Raw genomic sequence first — 9,810 nt, 5'->3', positions numbered from 1 at the left:
ACCAAGTCACAGAATTAAAAACATTGCTCCTATCGTGATAGAGTATTTGGCATCACTGGAAGACAACATCAAAAAATATTTTCCATCTTTGGATGTAGAGAGGTATGATTGGGTAAGAAATCCATTTTCTCCAATTAGTACGTCAGATTTTGATTTTACATTGCAAGAAGTAGAAGAATTGACTTCTATTTCTACAGACCGCCCTCTTAAAATGTAACATTCAGATATGTCTCTTGATGCGTTCTGGATTTCTATTAAAGAAGAATATCTTGCAATATCAAAAAAAACCTTGAGAATTCTGATACAGTTTTCAACATCATATCTCTGCGAATTAGGATTCTCAACTCTTAAGAACATCAAATGCAAAAAACGGGAAAAACTTAGCGAACTTGAACACGAAATGAGAGTCGCCTTATTGGTTTTGTGCCCTAATATTAGTGACATAACTAAAAAACGTCAGGCTCAAGTATCACATTAAAATACTAATTAATCTATAATTAGTGTGAGGAATTATTATTATAATTTATTATTTTGTTACTTGCAGAATAAAAAATAATTATCATACATGTGTACAATGTTGTATATCTTCATATACGGGAAATAAAATGTTTTTTACATTTTCTGAAACTTGCTTTGTTTTTAACCTGTGTTCACCTTTTAATCCCTTCAAGTGTGCCGCCAAAAATTCTAGTATTGGAAAGTGTGCCACAAACACAAAAAGGTTGAGAACCACTGGTCTAAAGATAAGGGGCAGGCCATTTAGGACTGAGATGAGGAGAAACTTCTTCACTCAGAGTTGTTAAACTGTGGAATTCCCTATCGCAGAGAGTTGTTGATGACAGTTCATTGGTATATTCAAGAGGGAGTTAGATATGGCCCTTACGGCTAAAGGGATCAAGGGGTATGGAGAGAAAGCAGGAAAGGGATACTGAGGTGAATGATTAGCCATGATCTTATTGAATGATGGTGCTGGCTCAAAGGGCCGAATGGCCTACTCCTGCAGCTATTTTCTATGTTTCTATATTTAAAATAAATCAAGATTGAATTTAATTAATTTTTTTTTAAATTAATTTTTTGAAAAATAAATTTACATATTTTAAAGGGCCTAAAAATAAACTTACCTTACAGGATTCAGGATTTTGAATACTTAAATTATTGAAAAAAATGTCTTTAAAAGTCTTACATTGATAGATGTAGGCCTTGCGCCTGCTTTTACCAGTCATAAATATTTCAGGGGCACTTGGTGGGCAGAAGTGGGGCAAATAGCCCAACTGTCCACCCACGGGGGCCCTTTACTTCCGGATACGTGCGATCTGTCAACAGGATTCTTGGCAGATCGCAAGTTCTGGGGTTAGGTGCATGCACTTCGCAAACCTAAACCTGGAACTTGCTGGGCCCCTACGGGCAGGTGCACAACTTGTCCACATCCTGGGGCCGTGGATTCAGGGCCATTGTTTGACACTAATGTGATTGACATCAGGTAATTCAACACAAAGCGGCAATCAAACCTGACATATGTTTGGTCTCAGCAGCTCATAAACCGTAGTGCTATAAACTTTGACTCGGTATTTTAAATTACTATTTTTTTCATTTAAATGCATAACATTTGATGTAAAATAATGAGAATGACCCCAGCTGTCTCGCATTGTTTGTTCAAATGGCTGTAACTAACCAGCAATTAAGTTACCCAATGGTGGCACTGAGGGAATCTCTGAAGCTCATATAAAGATCGCTTGACTCTATCACTGAGCATGTGCCGGGGCTCCTTGCATTCGGCTAAGACAGATATCATCGTTCCTAACAGAAAATGCACGAGCCAATAAGTGGCCAAGTATATGCGACCTTCTATCTCATTCTTGGCGCTGTTGGCGTTCCAGGTAGGTCATTAATGTTCTAATTATTGTTCCTCATCCAAAATGGTCTTTAATTGTTCCATTGTTGCTGCCGATTCCTGAATGAAATCTCAGTGTGTTTGTGTCTTTCCTACAGAATCACTTTTTCAGTAGAAGCTGCTCAATTAATGATTATCCTCAAAGTACATGTTCTCCTTTTATGACATTCTATTGCCAATGCTTCTTGGTCCATTTCAAAATTGTTACCTCGCCTTGTCCAAAGGACTGACTCTCATATTATGCAGACACTAAACTAGCAACCAGAATAAAATTGTTATTGTGTATATTGCAATCAGAATTGTGCTTGTATTAAGGTAAAAAGAGATGCATTTATTTTTATAGGTTGCTGCCAAATAATACTTAATGTAGTGGCAGATGGAATTTAATGCAGAGAAGTGTGAGGTGGTGCATTTTGGCAGAAGGAATAGGGAGAGGAAATATAGACTTAATGTTTCAGTTCTGAAGAGTTTTCAGGGTTAGAGGGACCTGGGGGTTCATGTCAATCGATCTTTGAAGGTGGCAGACCATACTGAGAGCAGTTAGCAAAGCATATGAGATCTTGGGCTTCATAAATAGATGCAATGAGTACAAAAGCAGGGAAGTTATGCTGAACCTTTATAAAGCTCTGGTTAGGCCACAACTAGGGTATTGTGTCCAGTTCTGGTCACCATATTTTAGGAAGAATGTGAAGATATTTGAGAGGGTACAGAGGAGAATTACCAGAATGGTTCCAGTGATGAGGGATTTAGCCAGAAGTTTAGCTTGCAGAAGCTTGTGTTGCCCCCTTGGAGCAAAGGACGTTGAGGGGAGATTTGATAGTGGTGTACAAGATTATGACGGGTTTGGATAAGGTAGACAGAGAAAGGTTGTTCCCATCAGCTGATGGTACAAGGACTAGGGGGCACACATTTAAGGTTTTGGGCAAGAGATACAGGGGGGATATGAGGAAGAATCTTTTTACCTAGTGAGTGGTAATGACCTGGAACTCCTGCCTACGAGGGTGGTGGCAGCAGAGACGATCAATGATTTCAAAAGGATATCGGACAGGTACTTGTGGGAAATAAACTTGCAGAGCTACGGGGATAGAGCGGGCGAATGGGACTGATTGGATTGATCTACAGAGAGCCAGCATGGACTCGATGGGCCGAATGGCCTCCTTCTGTGCCGTCATGATTCTATTACTCTATTTGTCAAAGGGAGCAGCATTTGTGCTTTGTGCCATTAGATACATAACTCAACAACTGTTTGTGGTAACTATATGTAATTATTTCTGACATTAATCATTAACCAGAACATGGTTTCGTGATTATTCTCTTCTAAATCTTTAAATGCTCAATAAAGATGTTTTTATCTCAGAAATATGAATAATCTCCTTCACAATGGGTTAAGGGTTTCGAAGGGGTAATTCTTGACTTTAAGGCATAAGGTAAAACGGGTAGTAAATGGGCTGCTGAGCCACCATCACACACTTTACACAAACACACAAAGTCAACATGCAATGGGGCAATTGAGACTTTGTGCCAGAGTATAAAATAGGTGATAGTGAATTGTCAGCTTGTTTAATATCACCCGATTATTGTTTGTATTGAAGTAAATGTAGCACAAAGTCACATTTATCCCCAGTGGATGTAGCGACAATGAAAAACTCATTAATATTTAGCGATGAGAGGAAAGAACACTGGGATGATCTTGATCCTGTGCAATGGTGTAAAACTGATGATGTTTGGAGCCATTTCCATTGGGATCAGACTACCCATGAATCTGCCTTCTCCTTCTATCTTTTGCAGCGAATGTATTGGCGATTGTGATCCTGACCCGGGGGAAGTGCGGTCTCTCCAAATGCATCACTTATTACCTGGTGGCCATGGCTGTATCGGATCTGATGGTTATTGTGACGAGTGTGATACTGAATCGAATATTTAGCGTGTATTTTCCAGCCAGCTTCCTGTCCATCACTCCGGTGTGCTGTCTCAAGACTGTCCTACTTTATGCCGCCAAAGACAGTTCTGTCTGGCTAACAGTCGCGTTCACCTTTGATCGGTGTGTCGCCATTTGTTGTCAGAAGCTGAAAACCAAATACTGCACTGAGAGAACGGCGGCTGTGGTAATCGGAGTGGTCTGTACACTGAGCTGTTTACGAAGCATCCCCTGGTACTTTGCATTTACCCCTTTGTATGTTTTTAACAATGTTCCCTGCTACTGCAACTTCAAATCTGACTTCTATACTTCACCCCCATGGATAGCGTTTGCGATGGTTAACCTTGTCGGAACCCCTTTTCTTCCAATATTTTTGATTTTACTGTTTAATGCATGGACTGTAAGACATATTTTAGTGTCCAGTCGAATCAGAAGGGCACTCCTAGGCAAGAAAATTGCTGAATGCGGCAATGATTCTGAGATGGAAAACCGAAGGCAATCCATCATTTTGCTCCTTGCAATATCCGCCAATTTCATACTCTTGTGGTTGACATTTGTAGCACATTTCATCTTTGCTCGAATCAATGCCTCTTATATTTACAGCACATCCAACCCCATGTTTGTCTTTGCAGAAGCCGGATATATGCTTCTCCTTTTGAGCTGCTCCACAAACACTTGCATTTACGCAGTGATCCAGGTTAAATTCAGAGAGGAGATGAAATACATCATCATATATCCGTTGAGACAAATTGTTAAATTATTTAAACCGTAAGAGGTTAGACAAGCACGCGAGAGAAGTGAATAGAGGGTTATGCTGATGGATTTAGATGAGGAAGGACGGGAGGATGCTCGAGTGGAGCATAAGCGTCAGCATGGTCTGGTTGGGCCGAATGGCCTGTTTCTGTGCCATATATCCGATGTAATCCCATGTAAGTCCTCTGAAATAAATAGGGAACAGATCGGACAGTGAGTTGAACAGACTGCAATTTACTATTTGTTTTCCTTTCTTCCTGATTGAACCATTCCTTTCTTGTTTATGCTTACATAATTTGATGTGCTTGCATACTTTGGTTGATTCTCTGTCTGGGATTGTGGCAGAAATACAATGATCCCTGATTACTGTAATGTGGTTACATGAGGTTGGACACCAGATTCATTCGCTCAAGTCATGTCCCAGCTGAACTTGCCTGATTTGTTGCTAAGCCATGTTGCTTTTTCGCTAGATTGTTAGTTGAAATAAAACCATGTTATCTGACTATTCCACTAATATCTCCAAGTTTGCAGATGACACTAAACTTGGTGGCGGTGTGAGCTGTGAGGAGGACATTAAGAGGCTGCAGGGTGACTTGGACAGGTTAGGCGAGTGGGCAAATACATGGCAGATGCAGTATAATGTGGATAAATGTGAGGTTATCCACTTTGGGGGCAAAAATACGAAGGCAGAATATTATCTGAATGGCGGCAGATTAGGAAAAGAGGAGGTGCAGCGAGACCTGGGTGTCATGGTTCATCAGTCATTGAAAGTTGGCATGCAGTTCAGCAGGCGGTGAAGGCGGCAAATGGTATGTTGGCCTTCATAGCAAGGGGATTTGAGTATAGGAGCAGGGAAGATTTGTTGCAGTTGTCCAGGGCCTTGGTGAGGCCCCACCTGGAACATTGTGTTCAGTTTTGGTCTCCTAATCTGAGGAAGGACATTCTTGCTATTGAGGGAGTGCAGCGAAGGTTCACCAGACTGATTCCCGGGATGACTGGACGGACATACGAGAAGAGACTGGATCAACTGGGCCTTTATTCACTGGAGTTTAGAAGGATGAGAGGGGATCTCATAGAAATGTATAAGATTCTGACTGGACTGGACATGCTAGATGCGGGAAGAATGTTCCCGATGTTGGGGAAGTCCAGAACCAGGGGACACAGTCTTAGGATAAGGGGCAGGCTGTTTAAGACTGAGATGAGGAGAAACTTCTTCACTCAAAGTTGTTAACCTGTGGAATTCCCTGCCGCAGAGAGTTGTTGACGCCAGTTCATTGGATATATTCAAGAGGGAGTTAGATATGGCCCTTACGGCTAAAGGGATCAAGGGGTATGGAGAGAAAGCAGGAAAGGGGTACTGAGGGAATGATCAGCCATGATCTTATTGAATGGTGGTGCAGGCTCGAAGGGCCGAATGGCCGACTCCTGCACCTATTTTCTATGTTTCGATGTTTCTATGTTTCAGTGTCACACCGGGGAGATCAGATAAATTAACCCTGGGGATGAACACTGGGCCTTCCCGCTCTGCCTGGGGCTCAGTATCACACCGGGGAGATCAGATAAATTAACACTGGGGATGGACACTGGGCCTTCCCGCTCTGCCTGGGGCTCAATACCACACCGGGGAGATCAGATAAATAACACTGGGGATGGACACTGGGTCTTCCCGCTCTGCCTGGGGCTCAATACCACACCGGGGAGATCAGATAAATAACACTGGGAATGGACACTGGGTCTTCCCGCTCTGCCTGGGGCTCAATACCACACCGGGGAGATTAGATGCCAGTACCAAAGTCACCACAGATCTTTCAAGAAGCCTGGGCTCTCCCTGCTCTATGTGGGATTCAGTGCCACACAGGCTGTCACCAGCCCGGCAGCACAGGACGGTGATGTTGCTCTGCAGTGTGGTCTGCAGAGCAACATCAGGCATCAGCTAACAGTATAGGCTAGGAATGAAGCCAAGGCTCTTTCTGCTCTGTGTGTGGCTCAGTGCCACGCTGGCTAGGAACAGATAATTCAATACAAGTCACAGATTGAGCCATGGCCCTTGCTGCTCTGTGTAGCTCAGTGCCACACCGGGAACAGATAATTCGATACAAGTCACAGATTGAGCCAAGGCTCTTTCTGCTCTGTGGGTGGCTCAGTGCCATGCCGGGATGAGATGAGCTATCAGCAAAGGTGGCGGATGGAACTAGGGCCCTTTCAGCTTGGTGCGGGGCTCAATAACACAGTGTCTGAGATTAGGGAACTCAACATGGGACAAGGATGGAGCCAGGTCCCACCTGGCTCCATGTTAGGCTCATTACCTCGTATTGTGATCAGGTAACAGCAACCGGCAGTGATGGAGCCAGTGCCCACCCTGCTCGGTGTGGGACTGATTACCACACTGGGTGATATCAGATAACTCAGCACAGTCCGGGGTGGTACCTGAGCCCACCCTGCTCGGTGTGGGACTGATTACCACACTGGGTGATATCAGATAACTCAGCACAGTCCGGGGGTGGTACCTGAGCCCACCCTGCTCGGTGTGGGACTGATTACCACACTGGGTGATATCAGATAACTCAGCACAGTCCGGGGTGGTACCTGAGCCCACCCTGCTCAGTGTGGGACTGATTACCACACTGGGTGATATCAGATAACTCAGCACAGTCCGGGGGTGGTACCTGAGCCCACCCTGCTCAGTGTGGGACTGATTACCACACTGGGTGATATCAGATAACTCAGCACAGACCGGGGGTGGTACCTGAGCCCACCCTGCTCGGTGTGGGACTGATTACCACACTGGGTGATATCAGATAACTCAGCACAGACCGGGGGTGGTACCTGAGCCCACCCTGCTCGGTGTGGGACTGATTACCACACTGGGTGATATCAGATAACTCAGCACAGTCCGGGGGTGGTACCTGAGCCCACCCTGCTCAGTGTGGGACTGATTACCACACTGGGTGATATCAGATAACTCAGCACAGTCCGGGGTGGAACGTCGCCCCTTCCTGCTCTGTATGTGACTCAGTACCAGGCCGGTTGAGATCAGTTAATCCAACACATGCCGGAGATGGAGCATGGGCCCTTCCTGCTCTGTGTATCAGTAATTAAACAAGTATTTTACAGCTACACTGCACAATGTAATGCACATTTTTTGATGACAAAAGCTTACTTACTCATTGGTGGTGCGCCTGAATATTACCTTGTGACATAGAAACATAGAAACATAGAAAATAGGTGCAGGAGTAGGCCATTCGGCCCTTCTAGCCTGCACCGCCATTCAATGAGTTCATGGCTGAACATGCATCTTCAGTATTGCAAATAAACTCTGTTATCTTCAACTTCTGGGTGAGTTTGTTTCTTTCCGGTGTCCGAAGTCACTGATTACACAAACTGAAACGTGTGTCCTCAATATCCTGATAAGCAAAACCTAGAAAGCCATGTAAATAGCAGCAACCAAGGGCTGCATTCCTTCTATAACTAAAATAACATGCTCAATGTACTCAGGACAGATCGATCTCTGTGGATGGTGTGAGAACATTGCCTATGAATATATGATTTTGCTACGCAAACGAACAACGCTCATGCCCCATAGATTGGTTCATTACAGTTATCTAGCAGAGGAATTTCATCTCCTGTCACTCCACGATCAGAGGGACATTGTTATTATTGATTACAGCATTCGTGTAGCGAGGACACTCTGGGTGTATGCACTGACAGGCCAACCCTTCCAGTTCTCAGGTGTAGTGTCAACTGGGAGATAATCGTGTTGTTTTCTGATGGAAAGCTGTACCGTACACACAGAACTAATCCCATACGGTGAGCAGTGGGGTGTTGATTTAATGTAATTCTTATCTTGGTATATGGTTCATTAAATCAAGCAGTGGTGATGTCAATGTGCCTAGACTGCTTCCATTTGGCTTGTATAATTAAGTTAGTTAATTTTCTTATGATGGGAGGTTAAGCCAGAAATACCTGTCCATTGGCCTATTGAGTCTGTGCTGGTAAAGTATAGCGTGGTTTCAGCTGGACAAAGAGCAGGGAGTTTACCTCTGGTCCATCTTGGTTTCTGCCACTTGTGCACGAGCAACTCTCACTCATACCTTGGAGGGAACCTTAGCCTTGAATCTTACCAAGTCTCCCATAAGGTAAGTGACCCAGGTGTGTTCGTGTCAAGGATAGTGTGGAAGCCATGACAGGCAATGGCCGACTGTATGAGTACACATTTTCAGTAATTATGTTCAGAAATGTTAAGCACGGTGATGGGTTTACACATGTAGAGCTCCAACAAAACAAAGCAAGTCTTGTTCAAAAAAGCAGAAGTTGTGATACGGTTATAGCAGAAGTACTTTTTCTCCGTCCTGTGCTTTTGATCTTTGTGTTGACAATCGCATTATCCTTAATAACATGGACGTACTGTAATAAAGTCTTGCTGCTAGTTCACAGAACTGTGACATGTCCAGCCTGGTAATTGCATCATAAGCCAGTAGTGAATTCTCTTTGTTTATTCCCTGAAATCCACCTCTATGTTGACCTTTTTTACATGAGTTTATTTACAGGGAACTGCAAAGTGCCACTTGAAGAATTGCACAGAAGCTGCCTGGAAACAGGCTAAAATATTATTATTTCTACAATAGTTTATCTGCTATATGGGAAGAAGAATTTTAGGAAAGATAGGCAAAATGGAAAAGGTCGGAGTTAGCCCTGATAATAAAGTATGAGATCAAGATGGATCTTTGTACATTTCTCAGCTATCAGTATGGATGGAGCTAAGAAACAGGAACATGCAGAAACCCCGCTGGGTCTATGTTATAGGCCACCGAACGTTAGTTATAGTATTGGACAGACTATGTATCAGGAAATTCGAAAAGCATATAACAAGCGTAATGCAGTAATCTTGGAACTTTTATCCTCAGTTCATGGAATGCATTTAAGCGAGTTGTCAATACAAAATATGTCGAGGAACTAACTAAGGAATATGTTATTTAGAAGTGGCATTGTGTAATATGACACAGTACTCATACAGTTGGCCATTGCCTGTCATGGCTTTCACACTATCACACCTGAGTTACTTACCTTACCTGAGACTTGGTGAGATTCAAGGCTAAGGTTCCCTCCAAGGTATGAGTGAGTGTTGCTCGTGCACAAGTGGCAGAAACTAAGTTAATTAGTAATCTTATAGTAAAGGATCATCTGGGGAAGAGTGATCATATTATGTTTGAACATCATCATTACCCAGAAATTGTGGTCGGAGGTATCC

General features: G+C 43.4%; 1 protein-coding gene across 1 annotated transcript; it reads left to right on the top strand.

The window, feature by feature from the left end:
- Window positions 1-1,807: 1,807 nt before the first annotated feature.
- LOC139240781 (probable G-protein coupled receptor 139) lies at window positions 1,808-4,581 on the top strand. The gene is made up of 2 exons (XM_070869258.1): window positions 1,808-1,877; window positions 3,680-4,581. Exons 1-2 carry the CDS (start codon window positions 1,808-1,810, stop codon window positions 4,579-4,581), a joined length of 972 nt encoding a protein of 323 aa, XP_070725359.1.
- Window positions 4,582-9,810: the final 5,229 nt, after the last annotated feature.

The sequence above is a fragment of the Pristiophorus japonicus genome, chromosome X (assembly GCF_044704955.1).
Source record: "Pristiophorus japonicus isolate sPriJap1 chromosome X, sPriJap1.hap1, whole genome shotgun sequence".
Lineage (NCBI taxonomy): Eukaryota > Metazoa > Chordata > Chondrichthyes > Pristiophoridae > Pristiophorus > Pristiophorus japonicus.
The sequence above is the reverse complement of the archived record's forward strand: the minus strand, read 5'-3'. Positions and strand labels throughout refer to the sequence as shown.